At 34.1% G+C, this 18946-nt stretch overlaps 10 protein-coding genes and 2 non-coding genes across 12 annotated transcripts; 2 read left to right on the top strand and 10 right to left on the bottom strand.

Moving 5' to 3' along the window:
- Positions 1-787: 787 nt before the first annotated feature.
- NAEGRDRAFT_74940 (uncharacterized protein) lies at positions 788-2230 on the top strand (the record flags this gene model as incomplete). Its single annotated transcript, XM_002670071.1, has 3 exons — positions 788-1043; positions 1139-1544; positions 1594-2230. 3 exons carry the CDS (start codon positions 788-790, stop codon positions 2228-2230), a joined length of 1299 nt encoding a protein of 432 aa, XP_002670117.1.
- Positions 2231-2287: 57 nt separating this feature from the next.
- On the bottom strand, positions 2288-4225 carry NAEGRDRAFT_74939 (uncharacterized protein; the record flags this gene model as incomplete). Its single annotated transcript, XM_002670030.1, has 1 exon — positions 2288-4225. One exon carries the CDS (start codon positions 4223-4225, stop codon positions 2288-2290), a length of 1938 nt encoding a protein of 645 aa, XP_002670076.1.
- A 186-nt stretch (positions 4226-4411) lies between these two features.
- On the bottom strand, positions 4412-6473 carry NAEGRDRAFT_81949 (signal recognition particle receptor alpha subunit family protein; the record flags this gene model as incomplete). The annotated part of the gene is made up of 1 exon (XM_002670029.1): positions 4412-6473. One exon carries the CDS (start codon positions 6471-6473, stop codon positions 4437-4439), a length of 2037 nt encoding a protein of 678 aa, XP_002670075.1. The 3' UTR covers positions 4412-4436.
- Positions 6474-7022: 549 nt separating this feature from the next.
- On the top strand, positions 7023-8030 carry NAEGRDRAFT_74937 (uncharacterized protein; the record flags this gene model as incomplete). Its single annotated transcript, XM_002670070.1, has 1 exon — positions 7023-8030. The coding sequence occupies one exon, from the start codon at positions 7023-7025 to the stop codon at positions 8028-8030; it is 1008 nt and encodes a 335-aa protein (XP_002670116.1).
- Positions 8031-8175: 145 nt separating this feature from the next.
- On the bottom strand, positions 8176-9132 carry NAEGRDRAFT_74936 (uncharacterized protein; the record flags this gene model as incomplete). Its single annotated transcript, XM_002670028.1, has 1 exon — positions 8176-9132. The coding sequence occupies one exon, from the start codon at positions 9130-9132 to the stop codon at positions 8176-8178; it is 957 nt and encodes a 318-aa protein (XP_002670074.1).
- Positions 9133-9402: 270 nt separating this feature from the next.
- On the bottom strand, positions 9403-11245 carry NAEGRDRAFT_74935 (uncharacterized protein; the record flags this gene model as incomplete). Its single annotated transcript, XM_002670027.1, has 4 exons — positions 9403-10254; positions 10319-10880; positions 10932-11047; positions 11096-11245. 4 exons carry the CDS (start codon positions 11243-11245, stop codon positions 9403-9405), a joined length of 1680 nt encoding a protein of 559 aa, XP_002670073.1.
- Positions 11246-11444: 199 nt separating this feature from the next.
- Positions 11445-11518, bottom strand: NAEGRDRAFT_t744. The gene has a single exon. It is a non-coding gene; the product is annotated as a tRNA-Arg (tRNA).
- A 402-nt stretch (positions 11519-11920) lies between these two features.
- NAEGRDRAFT_t743 lies at positions 11921-11992 on the bottom strand. Its single transcript has one exon. It is a non-coding gene; the product is annotated as a tRNA-Glu (tRNA).
- Positions 11993-12102: 110 nt separating this feature from the next.
- NAEGRDRAFT_81948 (uncharacterized protein) lies at positions 12103-12965 on the bottom strand. Its single transcript, XM_002670026.1, has one exon. It carries the CDS (start codon positions 12829-12831, stop codon positions 12106-12108), a length of 726 nt encoding a protein of 241 aa, XP_002670072.1. The 5' UTR covers positions 12832-12965; the 3' UTR covers positions 12103-12105.
- Positions 12966-13112: 147 nt separating this feature from the next.
- Positions 13113-14259, bottom strand: NAEGRDRAFT_81947 (uncharacterized protein). The gene is made up of 2 exons (XM_002670025.1): positions 14066-14259; positions 13113-13970 (listed from the first exon to the last, which is right to left on the bottom strand). Exons 1-2 carry the CDS (start codon positions 14243-14245, stop codon positions 13122-13124), a joined length of 1029 nt encoding a protein of 342 aa, XP_002670071.1. The 5' UTR covers positions 14246-14259; the 3' UTR covers positions 13113-13121.
- Positions 14260-14322: 63 nt separating this feature from the next.
- NAEGRDRAFT_81946 (uncharacterized protein) lies at positions 14323-15312 on the bottom strand (the record flags this gene model as incomplete). The annotated part of the gene is made up of 2 exons (XM_002670024.1): positions 14323-15163; positions 15187-15312. 2 exons carry the CDS (start codon positions 15310-15312, stop codon positions 14339-14341), a joined length of 951 nt encoding a protein of 316 aa, XP_002670070.1. The 3' UTR covers positions 14323-14338.
- A 1028-nt stretch (positions 15313-16340) lies between these two features.
- NAEGRDRAFT_74931 (uncharacterized protein) lies at positions 16341-18806 on the bottom strand (the record flags this gene model as incomplete). Its single annotated transcript, XM_002670023.1, has 1 exon — positions 16341-18806. The coding sequence occupies one exon, from the start codon at positions 18804-18806 to the stop codon at positions 16341-16343; it is 2466 nt and encodes an 821-aa protein (XP_002670069.1).
- Between the last annotated feature and the right edge of the window lie 140 nt (positions 18807-18946).

The following is an 18946-nucleotide window of genomic DNA, read 5'->3' as shown; positions in this document are numbered from 1 at the left end:
GATCTGATATTGAAAAAAATAGATAATTTAGATTCAACAATTAGGTCGATTGTATTGGAATGGGCTAAGAAATTAATTGAAACACCTTTTGAACATCTTATGCTTCCACTCGATTTTCAAACAGAATTATCAGAAGTAATTTACAAATCGAACATAATAAGGAAAGGGTTGTATAAGGATGACCCCTACAGACTCTCTTTCCAAAATCGAATTGTACAACAATTCTTTGAGCAGTGGTTCAATGTCACAAAAAACGTTACCAGATAGTCACAGCAAGAATTCTCCCACTAGAAAAGCTAGATATTATATTCATTACTTAAAATTGCAACAATCTTGGCTGCCAACTCTGGATTTTCCTTTTCAATTCTTTGAAGAGCTCATCTTTTTCATTTCAAGTTAGACAAACATCAGGACAATTAGAAAATCCAAAATACATGACCATGAATTTTCCTCTAAATTCAGAATCTGTAACAACTTCTCCTTTAGTATTAACAAGAGTGAAAGCACCTCCAAGTTTTGGAGCTCATACAGCTTTAACAGCCTTGCTACTTGTTCTAATTATTCCAATTAATTCCATTATTAATATTATTATCTTATGATGCAAAATTATATAAAACAATTCCGAACACGGTGCCATTTGCTTTTTTCAAACATTACACATTTATCTTATCATTTTTTTAAGCATCTTTCATGTAATTGACCTCAAACAAGCTCATTATTCCACACAGATGAACTTTATGTATTTTAAAAATAGCACAACAATTTTATTGTAATCAAAACCAAAAAAATGAAGCGATCAACTTCTTCATCATCAAAGGAATCTTCTTACGCAAACGATGATCCAATCATATTCGGAGTTGGTGAGAGCACCAGTTATCAAATTTTAAAGGAATCCAATTCAACACATTTGATCATCGATCCAAGCAAGTATTCAAAGTATAAAGTTATTAGTATTAGTTGTGGTGGTGATTTTTTGTTTTTATTATTACAAGATAAAGTAACTTTGCAAAATCGATTATTCTCTGCAGGTTATAATGGCACTGGTATGTTATTATCAATTCATATATTGTTAATATTTTGTAAACTTTGTAATCATCACAAACTATTTAATATTCATAATAATCCAATATTATAATAGGAGAACAAGGAGTACCAACTAATAGTGGTAGTAGTTGTGAATTACGTGATATTACTGATCCAATAATAGAACATATTAAAAGAAAGAACATTAAAATATTACAAGCACAATGTGGATGGAATCATAGTATGATTCTCGTTGAATATGATACTGATGATAATAGTATTGACAGTAATATTGATAATATTTATAATAATAGAGAATTAGCTCTCCTTGGATCTGGATTTAATAATCATGGACAATTGGGTGTTGGTAATGCATCATCTACAAATACATTTGTGAAAGCAAATACAGATCATATTCCTTTAAATCAAATTGAAAGATTAATTTCTAGATTTAATACTTGTGCTATTATTACCAAAGATAGAAATTTATATGCTGCAGGTAATAATTCAAGTGGTGAATTGTATGTGTTTATTATTTCTATAATTGTTTGATTAATAATATTTAAATAGAGGTAAACCAAATGAATTATTATACAAATTTGAATTAATATTTAACAAGGTAATGGATGCAGATTTTTCATATTCTCATTCAGTGATAATAGATATGGAAGGACAAGTATGGACTGCAGGAAGAAATGACAATGGTAAATTGGGTAGATCAGATTCTAATTTAATGGTATTTACCAAAGTTGATTTTCCTGAAAAGGCAATTAAAGTATCACTAGGCATACATCATACAATGGTATTAACAGAGTTAGGAAATGTATATGGTGCAGGATATAATGAAAATGGTGAATTAGGTATAAATACCAATCAAGCATCGCCAGTATTTAAATTGGTTGAATCCAATAACTTGAAATTTAAAGATATTTCATGTGGATTTTATTTTACAAGCTTTTTAACTAGAAGTAATCAAGTTATGATATGTGGATCTAAATGGAAAATTGTTGGAGACAATAAGAAAATTCCACAACCATTACATTGTGATGATAATTTATTTAATCTGGTTAATTCTATTTATGCAGGTGGCTACTTTTTAATTGCTTTTAAAAAAGATGAAAACGAAACCAAACAACTCAAAGAAATGTTTAAAAAGTTAAAATTAATAATTAATAATTCAACTTTATCAGATGTTCTAATTAAATAAATCTATTTTTCCAAATTATTTTTCCATTAATATTTTGATTTACTTTTAAAGAATTATTTAATTTAACTTTGAAAGATACAAATTCAATGCTTCCATTTCATCTGCATAGTCATCGTCTTGTTGAGAATTGTAGAATGATTCAACAATTTCTTCATCAATGATATCTTCCATTTCTTGTTTCTTCTTAAAGACATCATCGAGTGGTGTGTTTGGTTCTTGTTCATCCTCATCATCTTCCTCGCTATATTCGTCGTCCTCTTGAGCATTTATAGAGCTAGCACCTTCAGGTGGAAATTGTTGATCATCCTCTCCTTCATCGAGCATCGAGTCTTGGCTGTTTGGTACTTCACTGCTTGCACTTTCACCAGTAGTGGCTGGTTGTGAGAGGAGAGTTCCAGAAGTTGACTTTTTGATAATGTAAGCAGCAATATCATCCAAATCTTTGGATTGAATCTTTGGTTTTGCCTTACCATTAATAATCATGTCGACAGCAATTTCTTCAATTTTACCTCTATTTCCCATACCTTGTGCTTTCTTGAGAGCAAAGACAACACTTTGCATTTCAAAACCCAGCATGCACAAGTTATAAACTTGTTCATAATCTACATATCTGTGATGAATATTTTCCTCAACCTTATAGGCTAACTCTTCCAAAGTTTGTGGATCACACAATAGTTGGGTTGAAACAAGTTCATCATTGTCAGCCATCTTGATTGCCTCAGCAATAGTCTCTTCATCCAATTGAGAGAATACAGAATGCAAAGCCTTTAAGAGTTTCATATCAACAAGCTTTCCATTCTTAGTGTTTCCAAATGCAAGTTGCTTTTTTCTATCTTGTTTTCTTTCGAATTCTTCCATTTCTCTTCTCTTGGCAAGTTCTCTCTTTTCAATAATTGCAGTGAGTGCATTTTCCACATTTCCTTGACATTCTTTCAAAGCCTTTCTAGCCTCCTTATAGGTAAATCCCATACCAACAACTTGTTCAATAAGGGTTGGATCGAGAACTAATTTTTTGTAATCTTGATTGGCCTTTTCGAGATAAACTTTTGCTGAACTCTTATCATCAACCTCCAAACAAATAATTCCCTTCAATAATGATAGTTTACAATAGAGAGGGAATTGTGCAAATTTGCCACCTTGAATTGTCATTAATCTTTCCAAATTTTCACCATGTGAGGCCTTGAGAATCTTTTCAGCCAATTGCAATCTTTGAATAGCATCAAATAGCATTGTTGGATCCTTTAATTTGTACATTACCCAAACAATATCAATCAATAAGGTTGCATAATTATCAATCATGGAAAGTAATTCAATTGGTAACTTTTTGAATGCTTCATCTGCTACTTGCAAACAATCGAATGCTTCTCTGTATTGCTTCTTCTTGATAAATTCTTCACTCTTTTGTTGCAAAATCATTCCTACCACGAGAGCTTCTCTTTCAGATTCTGGTAATCTAATCTTATTTCCATTCTGATCTTCCAAAACAAAGTGGTATTGTTCATATCGACTATCTCCACCATTGGATCGTTTAGCCATTTCCAAAGCAGCCAACTTGATCTTTTCAAGACGACGTGCTTGTTCCAATTGTTTATCGACAATTGATTGTTGTTGTTGTACAGGAGGAGGTGAATTATTACCAACAGTACTATTGGTTGTGCTATTATTATTTACAGTATTTGAAGAGGTAGAGTTTGATGTGATGGTTGTTGCTGTTGTGGAAGTAGAACTAGCTGCTGATGATGAAGCAGGTTGTTTTTTCAAATAGACTAACACGCTTGCTTTTACTTTAGCATCGGCAAGAGTTTCATCATCATTCTTGAGAAATTTACCTCCGTTAATGATGGTTACTTCTGATAAAAGCCACACATCGGAAGGAAGTGCTTGGTTGTGATTCTCTACAATTAATTCACGAAATTTGAGAACAGTCAGCGAGGTGTCTAATTGTGGGAAGGTATGGCTCCAGGTAGACTTTGATTCTTTCACGGTAATGTCCATCTTGAAATATTGGGGTTGTGACGTGATATTGAGTCTTTATGTTATGATATTTTTTCCAACTTGGAGTTGAACAAAATGATAAAAATAGGAGAGTTCATCATGAAGGTTCTGAAATTGTAAACTTGCATTTTCTTTGGAATTAATAAAATTTCAGAAAGTTTCTCATTCAATTAATCATGCACAACTCAATCCATCACTAATTTTATTTACATTATTTAAGGAGGGATTTCACTACTGATTCAACCTTGAGTGTTCTCAAATCGGTATAAGTTTGACCAACACCAACAAATACAATTGGGTGACCAGTTTTGTGAACCATTGAAACTGCAGCTCCCACCTTCTCATCAATAGTATCAAACTTGGTCAAGACGATACCATCAATTAAATCCTTAGTTTGCTTGGTGGCAGCATTTTCAGAGCTAGCCAAAACCTTGAGTGAAGAGTTGAACTTTTGCAATTGGTCAATACCGTCATTACCAACGAGAGCTTCACCAACGAACAAGACAAGATCTGGAGTATTGACTTGAATCAATTCAATGAGAGATTTCATCAATGGTTCGTTATCTTGCATTCTACCAGCTGTATCTACAAGTACAATATCAAAACCATTCTTCTTTGCATGGTTGATAGCTTCCTTAGCAAGAGAGGCAGCATTCTTACCATAACCCTTTTGGAATACTGGTACATTCAAACATCTAGCATGGACTTGAAGTTGTTCAACAGCACCAGATCTAAAAGTATCACAAGCAGCAATCAAACAAGAGAATTCCTTTTGAAGTAACCAATAGCAAATCTTTGACAAGGTGGTACTCTTACCAACACCATTGACACCACACATGACAATAACATATGGTCTGCCTTGTTCTCTGACAGTTGAGGCTTCCTTGAGAATGTTAATAGTTCTGCTTGGAGTCAAGATTCTTGTGAGGGCTTCTTCCATAGCCTTAGTGACTTCACTCTTAATGGAGGAGAAGGTACCCAACTTTTTACCAACCAAATTTTCAGAGACTGAATCACAAATGCTAACTGCAATTTCTTGAGCAACGTTCTTCTTCATGAGTGATTGTTTGAAATCTTCCATGACAGGATCAAGATCTTCCTTTGTAAGAGTTCTACCATTAGTCAAATTGGAGAAGAAGGTAGAGAAAATGTTACCCTTCTTTGGTTTTTCATCAATTTCCTCTTCTTCTTCACTGCTTGAATCATAAATATCGGCATCAATATCAGTCATTTGATTTGGATTTGGCATGTACTTTTCCTTGTGACGTTGAAGATCATCTTCTGGTGAGCCATTTTCATCACCAGTTTTTGTCTTCTTTGAAAAGTCAATATTTTCGGCCTTCTTCTTAGTGTAGGTGGTATCAAATTGATCCCAGTTGGTGGCAACCTTCTTTGGCTTTTCCTTCATTTGAACTGTTGGGATGGAATTTTCATCTTCAGGAGTGGATGGTTCTGTAACATTCTTCTTGGAACCCTTCTTTGCCATGTTGACTCCCTTGAATTTTCCGAAACGTTTCTTCATTTGTTCAATATTGGCCTTAACATTTTCATTCATTTCTGTGGCTGATTTTGGTGTTTGAGCTTCATCATCCTCCTCTTCCGAATCACTTTCTTCGATTTGGGTGGTGGTTGGTGTGGCTGCTTTCTTATCCTTCTTCTTTTCATATTTGGACATTTGTTTTGGTGAACTTGTTTGGAGCATTTCTTCACCTTTTTGAATTTGCTTTTCAATAAAGGTTGTCTTTTTCTTTTCCTCTTCATTATTTGTCGATTCATCCTTCTTTTCGTCGTCCTTCTTTCTATATTGTCTGATGAGCAAACCTTCCTTTTGCAATTGTTTTTCTTCTCGCGATCTTTCTTCAAGATTGTTCAAAATCTTTGTAAATTCCTTATCAAAGGAAAATTCGTGTTCACTGAGGACTGACATACCCTTTCCTTTTCCTTTAGCATCTTGAAGTACTTTCTTAAATGTTGAAGTGAATTTGTTTTTAATATTTTCCAAGAGAGTATCAATAAATGTAATTTGAATTGCAATTTGATGAACAACTACGAAAATAAGATCAAATTCATTTTCTTGAAGCCATGTCAGCAAATATTCATTTTGATAGTTAAATGTCTTATCGGAGAGACGATCTTCCAACAATACTGATCGAATTAATTCATTGATAGGATTTCCATTCAATGCAAATCCAGTAAAACTATAAAGTACCAATCCTCCTTTTGTAAGAATTGTAAAATTATCAATCATCTTCTATTTGTACAAGTTTTTTTCTGTTCAGGTTTAATAAATCACAACTCCGATAATACTACCAACAAGTAAAGTTTGTGGATGATGTGTTGTTGTTTTTTTTAAATAATTTAAAAATTGAAAAATTTGCAACTAACAAAATTTAAGGGTAAAATCGCAATGACATCATCATGGGTTTCAACAGCCAGCTTATGAAGATGTTCTTATAATAGTTTATTCGTGATGACAATCCAGCTGCTGTGATGAATTACGGAAGGTAGTACCGATAATCTAAATGACGTCTTGCTACTGGTAGGTTTGCCTTCTTTGATCGCTTTATTCATCAATACAATCCAAAAACAAATAATAATTCAATTTCATTATTGATTTAAAGCAAAATATAGAAACAAGCTTACACTCTATTCTTATCACATCCAACCCTACAATTTGTTCTTTTCAGAGTTGATGAATATTCCCAGAAAGCAAGCTAGAAAGGCTTTAGAAGAAATGATTCAATAAAATTTATTCAAAATTATTAATTTATTATTAAAAATTTGAAGAAGATAAAAAATGACCATCAAACCTTTGAATCTCCACGTTCACTTGAAACCAATTTCTTGGTTAAAATATAGCAGAGAAGGCGATTTGTTGTTCGCATCATCAAAAGACCAAAGTGTTTCAGTGTGGTATACTCACAATGGACAATTGCTTGGTACCTTTAAACATAGCGGTGCTGTCAATTGTATTGATGTTAATGCTGCTTGTACTAGATTGTTGTGTGCTTCCGCTGATATGAAGGTTACCTTGTGGGATGTTCAAACTGGTGCTCAATTATTATCTGTAGATTTTGCTACACCAACAAAGGTTGTTCAATTCAGTGAAGGTGATAAACAATTCCTTGCCGTTACCGACTCTTCATTCAAACAAACTCCATCCATTCAAATCTTTAAACTCCCAGAAGAAGGAACGGAATCTAGAAGTGGAAAATTAATTCCATCAAGAAAAATTGAACAAAAGGATAAAATTACATCTGCTGCTTGGGGACCTTTGAACAAGACCATTATTTGTGGATTTGATGATGGTACTATTAGAACATTCGATGCCGAGAGTGGTAAGCAATTAGGATCAACTAGAGAACACACTCATACTGTTGTTAGATTGTCATTCTCAAAGGATAGAATGCTTTTCATGTCTGCTTCTACCGATAAAACTGCTAAACTCTTTGAAAGTCAAACACTGGAACTCCTTAAGGTCTATAAACACTCTGATCCAGTCAACACTGCTGCCATTTCACCAATCAAACGCCACGTAATTTTGGGTGGTGGTACAGCTGCTCAAGATGTTACAACTACTGTTAAGAAGCAAACATATTTCGATACTCACTTTTTCCATCAAGTTTTTGAAGAAGAAATAGGAACTGTTAGAGGTCACTTTGGTCCAATCCACTTTTTGGCATTTTCACCAGATGGTAAATCATATGCCTCTGGAGGAGAAGACGGTTATGTGAGGTTATATCAATTGGATAGACAATATTTGAGCATGGAAGATACTCCAGAAGTTGGATTAGACGAGGAATAAATTAATTTATATTAATAATACTATTATAAATATTTATTTTTAATTTGTGAAATATTTCAATAATTTTAAGGCTAGAGATTATCATGAATCTTTCCTTTTTCATAACTTTTTGCACTCATTGAAACAATATTTAGAAGGAAACAATTTAAGCTCTCTTTAATAAATCCTTAATAGCTGGATCACTTTCACGCAGTCTGACAAATCTTCTGGCCATTGAAGTAATTTCCTCAACTGTCAAGTCTTGAGAACGTTGTGAAAGAACAGCATTGACACTATCCATATTCTTTGAACCACCCTCAACTGCACCTGCAGCAATATAAGCACATTGCTTGGGAGAAAAGTATGAACTCAAATTAGTATTCAATTGTTTACGTTTACCATTGAAAATAATTCTACAAAATTGTTCCAAATCCTCAAATTGAACGAGTGAATTATCAATGAGTGGTGTTGTCTTTGGTATCAATCTCATTACACTTGCATCCACTTTAGGAGCAGGTACGAAACTCTTGGCATTCACTACAAACATGTGTTCAACATCACACACACTCTGTGAAGAAACTGAAAGTCTACCAAATTCCTTTGTAGAATTTTTTGCACTCATTCTCAATCCAACCTCCTTTTGAAACATTAAAACCATCGGAATTTTCTTTCCAAATGCAAAAGCACCAGTTCCATTAGCACAATCCTTCAACCAATTAATCAATAATGGTGTTGCAATTCCGAAAGGTAAATTACCAATAAATACTACATTGGCCAATTCATCCGAATTCTTTAAAACCTTTTCATCCTTCTCCAAAAAGTGATCCACTAATTTAAATTGATCCACTTTTAATATATCTCCTTGAACAATATGCATTTTACCATCATCCACACTTTGTTGAAGATTTTGAAGAGCAGGCATAAATCGTTCATCCTTCTCAACAACAATTAATCGTTTAGGATTAGCCTGAAGAATCGATCGGGTTAAACAACCTGGTCCAGGTCCAATTTCAATCACAGTCTTATTAGAAATATCACCACATACTCGCACAATTTTATCCGTTACATGAAGATTTAATAAAAAGTTTTGTGAGAGTTGTTTACTGGCTTGAAGGCCATACATTTTGAGAATTTCTCGGAGTGATGGAAGTGGTGGAAGATTGGATAAGAGTTTATTGGACATTTTTTTTTTTGAATTTTTAAATTTTTATTCAAATTGTTGAAATTATTTAATTATTTGATTCATAAATTCATTAATTTGCATTCAACAAGTTTATAGATAAAAGGTCATTTCTGTTTTGTTTTCGAAATTGCTCAGAAATTTCCATTTTCATGAATAAAAAAGAGGTTGATAAAAATTCAGTCAATTAACTTTACTAACTTTGTAAAGTTGTTAATTGTTAACACATATCAACTTTGAAAAGTCTAACAAGAATAGGAAAGAGAGTAGACAGAGAGTGAATAGAGCACTAGTGGAACTCTTGAATGAATTGGCAGAGCTTATTACAGTTCCATTTCTATTGGAATTTCCTGAGCTTGTTGGATTTGTGGTTGAGTTGGATGAGGAACTTCCACTATTGGTTGATGAAGTCTTTGGTACGACTGTTGAGGTGGTAGGTTTTACAGTGGAAGTGGTAGGAGTAATGACTGTTCCATTATTTGAGCTAGTTCCATTATTGGTGTTGGTGTTATTTCCATTGCTTGGATTAATGACAGTTCCATTATTGGTATTTGTGTTATTTCCAGAACTACTTCCTCCATTTGATGAGGATGATGCAGAAGTGGCGCTTGTTCCCACTGTAAAATTCATTGACACTTTGGCATTTCCGTTTATAGTAACAGTTATGGAAGAATCCAATGGACACCCTGGAGACAAACTCTTTACAAAGACAGAACTAGACCATGCGGAGGTAGCCAACAATGAACTAATTCCAGAACATGTAAAGGTAACATTTTGAATGGTTGAATATGGAAGGACACTAATCTGAGCCCAATAAGCATTAGAATTTGAATTAATGGTAACAGTATAGACAGTATCAGCTTGGACACAATTAGGTGTTTGATTATTGACAAATAATTGCCTTGCTCTTGTCAATCCAGTGTTCAAGACAGTAACTGAGGAAGGTGAAGTTGTGTAAGTGAACATGCCTTCGTTATTGATACCCATGGCACGTTCAGAGAGGGATGGACCAGAGTTACGTAGGATGAATCCTCTGAAACCTCCTTTATATAAACAATCAAGATTCTGTTCATTGAAATTTTTTTGAAAATCAATTTTGATTACAATGTGAAAAAAATTGTAAACTTACCTTCACAAGAATATTCAAAATTGTTGCTTGTCCACTTTCTCCCCAACCACATGAAGTCACTCCAGAGTCAGCAATAATCCATTCCATTGGTGAAACTGTTCCCCAAGCATCATTCATCTTTTGCAAATCAGAAGTAATGGTATCGTCCAATAAAACAAGAGCATCACTCAATGAATTTGCTCCACTTGTCCAATAACTACCATCATATTTCAAAGAACATGTTGTGTTTCCAATATTGACAATATGTGTCAAAATGGCACGAGCATTCAACGTAGCATCAATTGAAGAAAAGAAAGTATAACTACTGGTTGACTTCCATAATCCAGGAGAGCTCACAACGATAGTATTAGGAGCATAGGTTCTGAACATGTTGACTCTATCTTTCAAACATTGAGTTCCTTCAGCTGTTTGGAAAAGTGTCAAAACTTCTTCGACATCCCATTCAGTTTCCAAGTTGACAAAGGCAAAATTTGATCCAAGGGCAATGGCAACTTGTTTATCAAATTCAACGGAGAGATTGTAATTCCCACGAAGTCCATTATCACCAAAACTGTAAGATTGGCTGTGTTAAATAGTTAATAAACTTGTAAAGTGTATTGAATTAAATACTTACATGTATGGAATGGAACCTGAAGAGATAATGTTGGCAATACTTGTTTTTACTCCTGCAATATCATCATAGGCAGCGTAACCTACCCATAAAGTGACAATTGGTTTCGAACTGCCATCCTAAATATTTCCAATAATATTTGTGAGCGAATGAAAAAATCATCTTACCTTGAAAAAGACTGTTGCATCACCTGTGGTAGTGTTTGGCCACAAGAAATAGGATTGCTTTGGAGTAACGAGTGAAGAAACTCCTTGCGTGTTAAACGAAACAATTACCGAGAGGATTAGAAAGAGAACGAAAACAGCTGTGGTGTGCATTTTTTTTGATGAGTAAGCTTTTGAAAGGATGAATAGTCGGGACGTTCAGTCACAAATCAAAAGATTGTTCGATTCATTTGTTCCAATATATTTAATTGACTTTCCTTTTATGTAATTTATGGTATTAATAAATGCTAAAATTGTCAATCAATATTTTCTTAAACATCATGTCTCCATGTGTGTTTAAGAAAAAATATGATACCGACAATGGGGCTCGAACCCACGACCCCAGGATTAGAAGTCCTGTGCTCTATCCAACTGAGCTATGACGGCGTTACATCTACTTATATTAAGGCACGAGGCTCACACAACAATAAAGTTAAGGGTATGATCTTCCTTCCGTTTTTGGGTTTTCGATTTTACTTCTAATAATTTTATTAAGAACCTTTCATTCTCATAAAAATTGGATTACTGTTGCTTCACTATTAAGGTGGTGCAGCGACTGAGCCTGCAATATCTAAACATTATGTAGCAAGCATTTGAGAAACTGTACCAAGCCATGGCTTTATTCTAATTATTTCTTGATAGAGTGTGTAAAATTGCAAATTAATAAATGCATGAAACATTTAAGAATGAAGCCTTAAATAATTGTATTCTTCAACTCCAGATAAAGAATTGGGTGGAAGGAAAATACTTATTTCTTTAATTGTTATTTTTAGAAAAGGTAAAATGATTCTCCCATGCCGGGAATTGAACCCGGACCTCCTGGGTGAAAGCCAGGTATCCTAGCCATTGGACTACACGGGAATCTTATTCATCATGAAAATATTCCTTTCATAAAACTAAGAAGGGGCTTCTCTGCGTAAACTCTTGCACATCGGTTCTTCAGTTTGGTTCCACTAACTTGAAAAGTTATTGATCTAAATATCTTTAATATGTGGATTCCTCTGTAAATACAACAATTTCTGTTCCAATTGATTTAATTCCCTCAATTCACCATTCACTGTCTTGAATGAAAATGCCCTATGTCCCACAATATTTCTACAATTGGCAATGTCACACAAATTCACATCAGGTTCAGGTGTTTTCGAGGCAAACATCAAAACCCAAACATGTTCCATAATTCTACTCGACCAATAATTTTCCTCCTCTCCAGATTGTAACCATTCATATAATCTCAGATAGAAACTCTTTGGATGTCTCCTAATTCGTTTTCCTTTCACATGAAATGAGGCACAACACCAATCCTTAATGAGAGGAGGCATTTGACCGAGTGTGTCCTCAAAAAGACGTGGCCAATACTTGGACACAGCCAAATAATCACTACTGGTCGAATTGAGAACCTGAAAATAAGCTGGATTCAACGAAACATAATCAAACTTTCCCCAATGTAAATTTTCCAAAATTGTGACCATATCTCGACAGTGCCATGCAATCCTATGGCCATGGACAAAGACAATATTTTCAGGTAGAGTTTCATAATGGTCAATGATGTATTTCAGATAGGTGGATCCTTCGTGTCCTCTATTCGAATGGACAATGTATGGCGCCTGTGGATTTAATCGATCGTAGACTGCATGTGGAATGTGTGGAAGGTAGGTATCGAGCCATGAAACATCTTCCGTATATTTGGAAACGACAATCATTCGTGTGCGATCGATAGGATAGAATTTCCGAAAGAATGAATATCCATTCGAATGTGATATGAACAGGAAACAGCAAAAAAGAATGCTGAAAATTCCAAAAGCTGTGATGGCAATGATTATCTTTGCTTGGTGTCGTTTTAACATTTTTTTAACAACTTGAGCGACCGAATTGACTGCGAATCACTAAAAATAAAGTAGTAGTATTAAACAACTCTTAAAGAGATAATAATTGTCCATCAAAAGTCAAATGACAACAGCTTTACAATGAGAATGTACTTGTTGAATAATGATCACAAAATAATGTGAACTTTATCAGTTTCAAAGTCACATGCATACATTTCATTTAAAAGTGGATTGAAACAAATTCCTTGCAGACCTACATCCATTGTAATTTTGTCTTGACTAGTAATTTGACTCTTTCTAAGGAATTTGAAATCAACCAAATCAAAGAGGAGAATTCTACCTTTAGAATCACTGATTGCCAAGTATTTTTCATTAATGACCTTGATATCACGACAGGTGGCACCTTTGCATTTAAATTGATGAATTTTGAAATTATTCCACTTGCTATTTTCCCATTTAAATTGATGAATATGGCAAATATCATTAGTAGTCTCCACAAGCCATAAATTACCTTTGTAAAACTCAATGCCATGAATGGGTCTTCTCATTTCGTATTGTAGAGAGCTATCGAATATATGAAATCTTGTCACTACTTTTCCATTTCCTGCATTTAACATGTAACAATAAGTCCAATCTGAAACAAACAAAGATCCACTCTTTGCATTCCTCCTCGAAAAGGCAATTCCACTCATTCTACACAATTGAGAATTGCTCCATTCGAAACCACTCCTCCACAATTGATCATTGAAATGAAACAATATCTTCTCCAAATCATACTTTCTAATCTGAGTAGTAATGAACTGTGTCGTAACAATCAAATAATCCTTTGATTTTCCACAATCAGAAGCACAATAATCAACACACAAACTTCCAAAATCTTTTCCCGCCACAAATTTCATCAAACTTGCATTCTTATGATTGAGAAAATAGAGTCCATTCTCATCGGAAATGATGAGACATTGAAATTGAGGAGAGAATTTTACATCGACTGGTTTTTTAAATTTTAATTCCGTATTCTTAAGTTGAATACCATTTAATTAATATATTATTATAAATATTTATATTAAATATTAAATTTTTAAATTATAGTTAAATATAATTAAATAATTACATTGAGATTAAAATCATTAATTGATGATGATCGCTTTGTAGAAAATGGACAGATGAAACTCTTCGGAATTAACTTGAGATCAAATCGGAACATGAGTTTTCGGGTGAGCATATTTTCCAGAGTGAAATCATAATGATGATCACGATCAGTAAAATCACTCAACAGCAAACGAACGGCCATTCTTTAAGTTGTGGAGATAATTTTTTACATATTTGAATGTATTCAATAATAATAAGTTTTTGTAATAAATGTTTAATAATATTGAATGGTTATTTACTGTTGACCAACTATGAGTGTCCATATTATTGTCAGGAGAACAATAAATCCGCCCATAATTTGAATTCCGAATTGAAACCACAAGCCAGGAAGCTTTTTCCTTTGAGCTTCAGTTGCAGCACTTGTTCCTTGCATATCAGTGTGCTCATTTGGTGATTCTGGAATTGGGGTAGCTGCCTTAATCCATTCAACACTTGAGTGTGTCCATTCTGGAGTGTGGACAAGCACATGATTTGGTGCTAACTCTATTGGATTCTTAGAAAGTTCAGTAAATGCATTATTCGATTCCTGTGTCAGAAAAGTAACTTGTCCAGGTCTGGCTGTTACATAAAACCTCAGACCAACCAAAATGGTGGTGTAAATCAAATCTAAAAGGATGCTTCCTAATAGAAAATGTAAGAAACCATTCTTCTTTTTGTAAACTGCCAAAATTATTAGAAATCCAATGACAATTTTGGGAGTGAAAATGATCATGGTTTTCCAATCGTATAGAATGAATGAAATACCAATCATGCCACTCATTACAATTTGACAAATAATGTGGAAAATTAATAAGGCAGCTTTGACAAATGACTTGATATTCGATTGACCATTCTTTCCACTAGTAGAATCTGAGGAAATATCAAAAGAACCCAACAATCCTTGTGAATCATCAAATTGTTGCTGATTTGTTTCACTATAAACTACTTGAATTGGATTTTCATTAGCTTGATTTGTTGAGGAATTATTCGAAACTAGAGTTTGATGATTATTAGATGGAATGATAACAGTTGAAATACTATTAACTTGCGGAGAATTTGTAAGTGAAGGAACATTAGAAGGCTATTATTAGGGGAAGGCGAAACTAATTGTAATCTAGAGCTCGACGATGAGGAATTTTGAGGAGCATGTGACGAAACTTGACGATTTTCCATTCTTTCTTGTTCTTGTTGGTAAACTCTTAATGGGCGCAATTTAAAATTCGAAATCATTTGTTGGATACTCTCGCTTTCTTGTTGAATTGGTTGAACTAAAGTAGACGAAACGTTACTTTCCACACCTATCGAAGAATTTCCATGTTGTTGATAGAGCGGTGTTATTGTTTGTAAAGAATTGTTATTAATACTATCATCTTGTGAAGCCGTTACTAATTCAATGTTTTGTTGTTTTGTTGGGCACTAACATGTTATTCGAAACGTTTCCAATATTATTATTGTTGAAATATGTTGTAATAGCTGAGGCAGCTGCTACTGATGAAGAATTATTGAAATTATTCTTCGTTTCGTCTATTGTTGGCGTATTAATGATGGCAACCATAACTAAACACTAAACGAAACTAGATAGGTTGTGCGTAGTTAAGAAGTTTCTTTTTTTTAAAGTTGGTATTTAGAAGTGGACTGACAAGCGTTGTTTTTTCACCTTTCGAACTGAAGGTCGAACTCGAGAGTTTCCAACATTGAACATAAAAACATTGCCCGAAACTCTAGCCGAAAGATGTTTAAACATTGTTTGGATCTGTAGAATCATATCTTGCAGTGTTTAGTTTGTTTAAGAGGCTCAATACCCAATATTTTACATGAATTATTGCGAAAGACCATTCGAAAGCGCAATTATTCCAATTTCAATTCCTCTTCCAAGTGAAAACTATAAAAATGAAGAATTTATTACAGAGATATGTTGGAGCTCAGATGAAATGGATATTTTGCGGATTTTTAACATAGTCACTGAAAGAACCTCAACACGAAAGTTGTTAAGTTTATACAAAATATAAGCTTTCGAATAGATTTGATTTTGATATTTTTCTATTGAGGTGAAAAGACAGAAAGGTAATGAATTGGAACACAAATTTCCTTGATTGTGTCAATTTCATAACCAAAATATTGTAAGTTTGTATATGTCCCACATTGCCTTATAAAGACAAATTAAACTCCTCATCATTACAGCTCTGTCACTCCTACCTATTGTAAACCACAACAAGATTCTTACAACAATTCTTTATTATCATGCAAATTCAACACAATTAAAAGCAAAACATCAGAACGACCCATAAAATCAACAAAATTCCAGAAATTTTCATTCCAACGCAAACACTCGAAGCAACTCCACGTGGATTGGAATTTCCTCCAATCACTCCTTTCGATTTTTGAGGAAGAATTGAGGAGCTACTTGTGAGAGGGTAGGCTGGTTGTTTGGAAATGGTTGGTTCAATACGAGATTGACATTGGGCTCCAGTATATCCTGGCTTGCATTGGCAGGTATTGGTCGAAATGCATGAACCATTTCCTGAGCAGATATTGTTGCTGTCAGCAATCAAACCAAAACATGAAGGGAGACAGAAAGTGTTGGTGCTGTCTGGAGAATAGTTTGGTTGGGTGCAAGTGAGTTTGGATAGCTTGTAGATCTTGCCATTGTCATAACCATTTCCAATGCCAATAATCAAATCACCATTTGACATGATGTGAATTTGATCTGTGAAAACTGAGGCAGTTGTGGCATCTGAGAGGTAATTTTGAGTTAGAGGAACATATCTATCATCTCCAACTCCAGCAATATGAGCAATTGTTCCTTTCACTGTTAATTTCTTAATTCCATTGTAATCTGAAATGAACAATTCTCCATCTTTCGAAAGTGAGATTGATTTTGGAAATTTCAATTGAGCAGTTAGAGGTCTATTAAATCCCTCACCACCATTACCTTCTGTGCCATTGCCTACAATTGTTGTAATGATACCTTTAGTATCAATCTTTCGAATAACATGGTTTCCCCAATCGGCAATGAATACCTCACCATTTGGTGCAATAGCAACATCTGATGGGCTGGAAAGAACTGAACTAATTGCTAGACCATTGTCTCCACTGTATCCCTGACTTCCAATAGTACCAGCAATTGTAATAATTGTTCCATTTTTGAAAACCTTTCGAATAACATTATTGGAAGTGTCTGCAATAACAATTTCATCACTGGAAGAAACTTTGACTGAATTAGGTGCATTCAATTTGGCTAATTTAGCATTACCACCATCTCCACTGTATCCCCCAACACCAGTTCCAGCAACATTCGTTATACTGCCATTGGTCGAAACTAAACGAATGAGATTGGAGAAATAATCAGCAACATAAACATCACCATTTGGTTGACATTGAATAAGACTTGGCATATGAAGAGAAACAGAGAGCGCTTGCCCATTTTCAACTCCAGCAGAATTATTGGCACTTCCAATACCTGCTATTTTTGTAATTATTCTATTCTTGGCAATCTTTCGAATAGTATCTCCATAAGCTTCTGAAAAAATAATATCACCTGTATTCTCATTCACACAAATACCTTTAGGATAGAGTATAAAACTCAAATCTACATTAACACCATCACCAGTGAATGGAAGTTTTTGTGTGAGGGATGAAATGATTCCACTCTTACTGATCTTTCTAATAGAATTTACCAAATCTCCAAATACCAACTCATCATTGATCCATACAAATCCTTGTACCATGGAAATCAATGCGTTTTTAGAATCTCCTCCATCTCCACTGAATCCAGAACCCACCAATTCATTACCAGCAATTGTTGAAATATTTCCATTGGAAACCTTTCTAATAACATTATTATCTGCATCACTAATGAATATTTCATTAGTTTTTGAGACAATAACATTGATTGGATTTTTCATCTTTGCCAATTTAGCATCACCTCCATCTCCAGAATAACCTGATGTGGTATCACCTGCAATGGTTGTAATAATTCCACTCGAATTAATTCTTCTCACCACATTATTATCAGAATCTGCAATGTACAAATCACCATTTGGACCAAAATTCAATCCTCTTGGATTACTCAACTTGGCATTCTTTGCCAAACCACCATCTCCTGCAAATCCTTGACTTGTTCCAGCAAATTTTGTAATTATTCCTGAAGAGATGGAAACCTTTCTGATTAAACCATTTCCAGAATCTGAAATGTAAACATCACCATTTGAATCAACTGCTACACCACTTGGTTGATTCAATTGAGCATTAATAGCCAAGCCACCTTCACCTGTATTTCCAGAATTTCCATTTCCAGCAAAATCTGAAAAGATTTCGGTTCCATTTGGAAGAAAGTCCATTCTTTGAACCTTATTTGAGAGTGGGAAGCATACGTAGAGAGTTGTTTCATTAGGAGAGAAAGCAAGCAAACCAGGATTTTCAACATTTGCAAATATATAAGTCATGCCAGTTGTCAAGTCAAGTTTTCTCATCAAATTACCTTCAGAAAGATAAATAGTGTTCCTCTTTTGAGAATATGCCAATCCCACAGGTCTTGTCATTACAATACTGTAAGGAACGCCTGTTCCTCTCTTATCACCATTTCCAGTAACAAGTGTGAGATTGTAACGAATAGAAAAATTTGGATTTTCAGAGGTTTCGTATTGCTCTGCTTTAACATGCAATAAGAAACCCAATAAACAGATGCAGTAAAAAAGCACAACTGTTACACAAGATTTGTTCATTTTTTAATATTTGTCTAAATCTTGTAAAATGAAAACACAACATAGTCAACTAGACCATTCATCAACATTCAAATTTTAAACTAGAATCCATTACTGATAGATGAAGACTTTACTTCCAGTGCGTGAATATTGAACGATTC

Source organism: Naegleria gruberi (assembly GCF_000004985.1).
Source record: "Naegleria gruberi genomic scaffold NAEGRscaffold_75, whole genome shotgun sequence".
In the NCBI taxonomy this organism is placed as follows: Eukaryota; Heterolobosea; class Eutetramitea; order Acrasida; family Naegleriidae; genus Naegleria; species Naegleria gruberi.
Note: the sequence above shows the minus strand (reverse complement) of the source record. Positions and strands in the feature narration are given on the sequence as shown.

Excerpts from the sequence above, each read along its gene's own strand:
- NAEGRDRAFT_81947 (XM_002670025.1), bottom strand. The coding sequence starts at position 14,245 with ATGGCCGTTCGTTTGCTGTTGAGTGATTTTACTGATCGTGATCATCAT. Across the intron at positions 13,971-14,065 it reads TTAATGATTTTAATCTCAAT|AATACGGAATTAAAATTTAA; the intron begins GTAATTATTTAA and ends ATTCAACTTAAG.
- NAEGRDRAFT_81948 (XM_002670026.1), bottom strand. The coding sequence starts at position 12,831 with ATGATTGTCGTTTCCAAATATACGGAAGATGTTTCATGGCTCGATACC.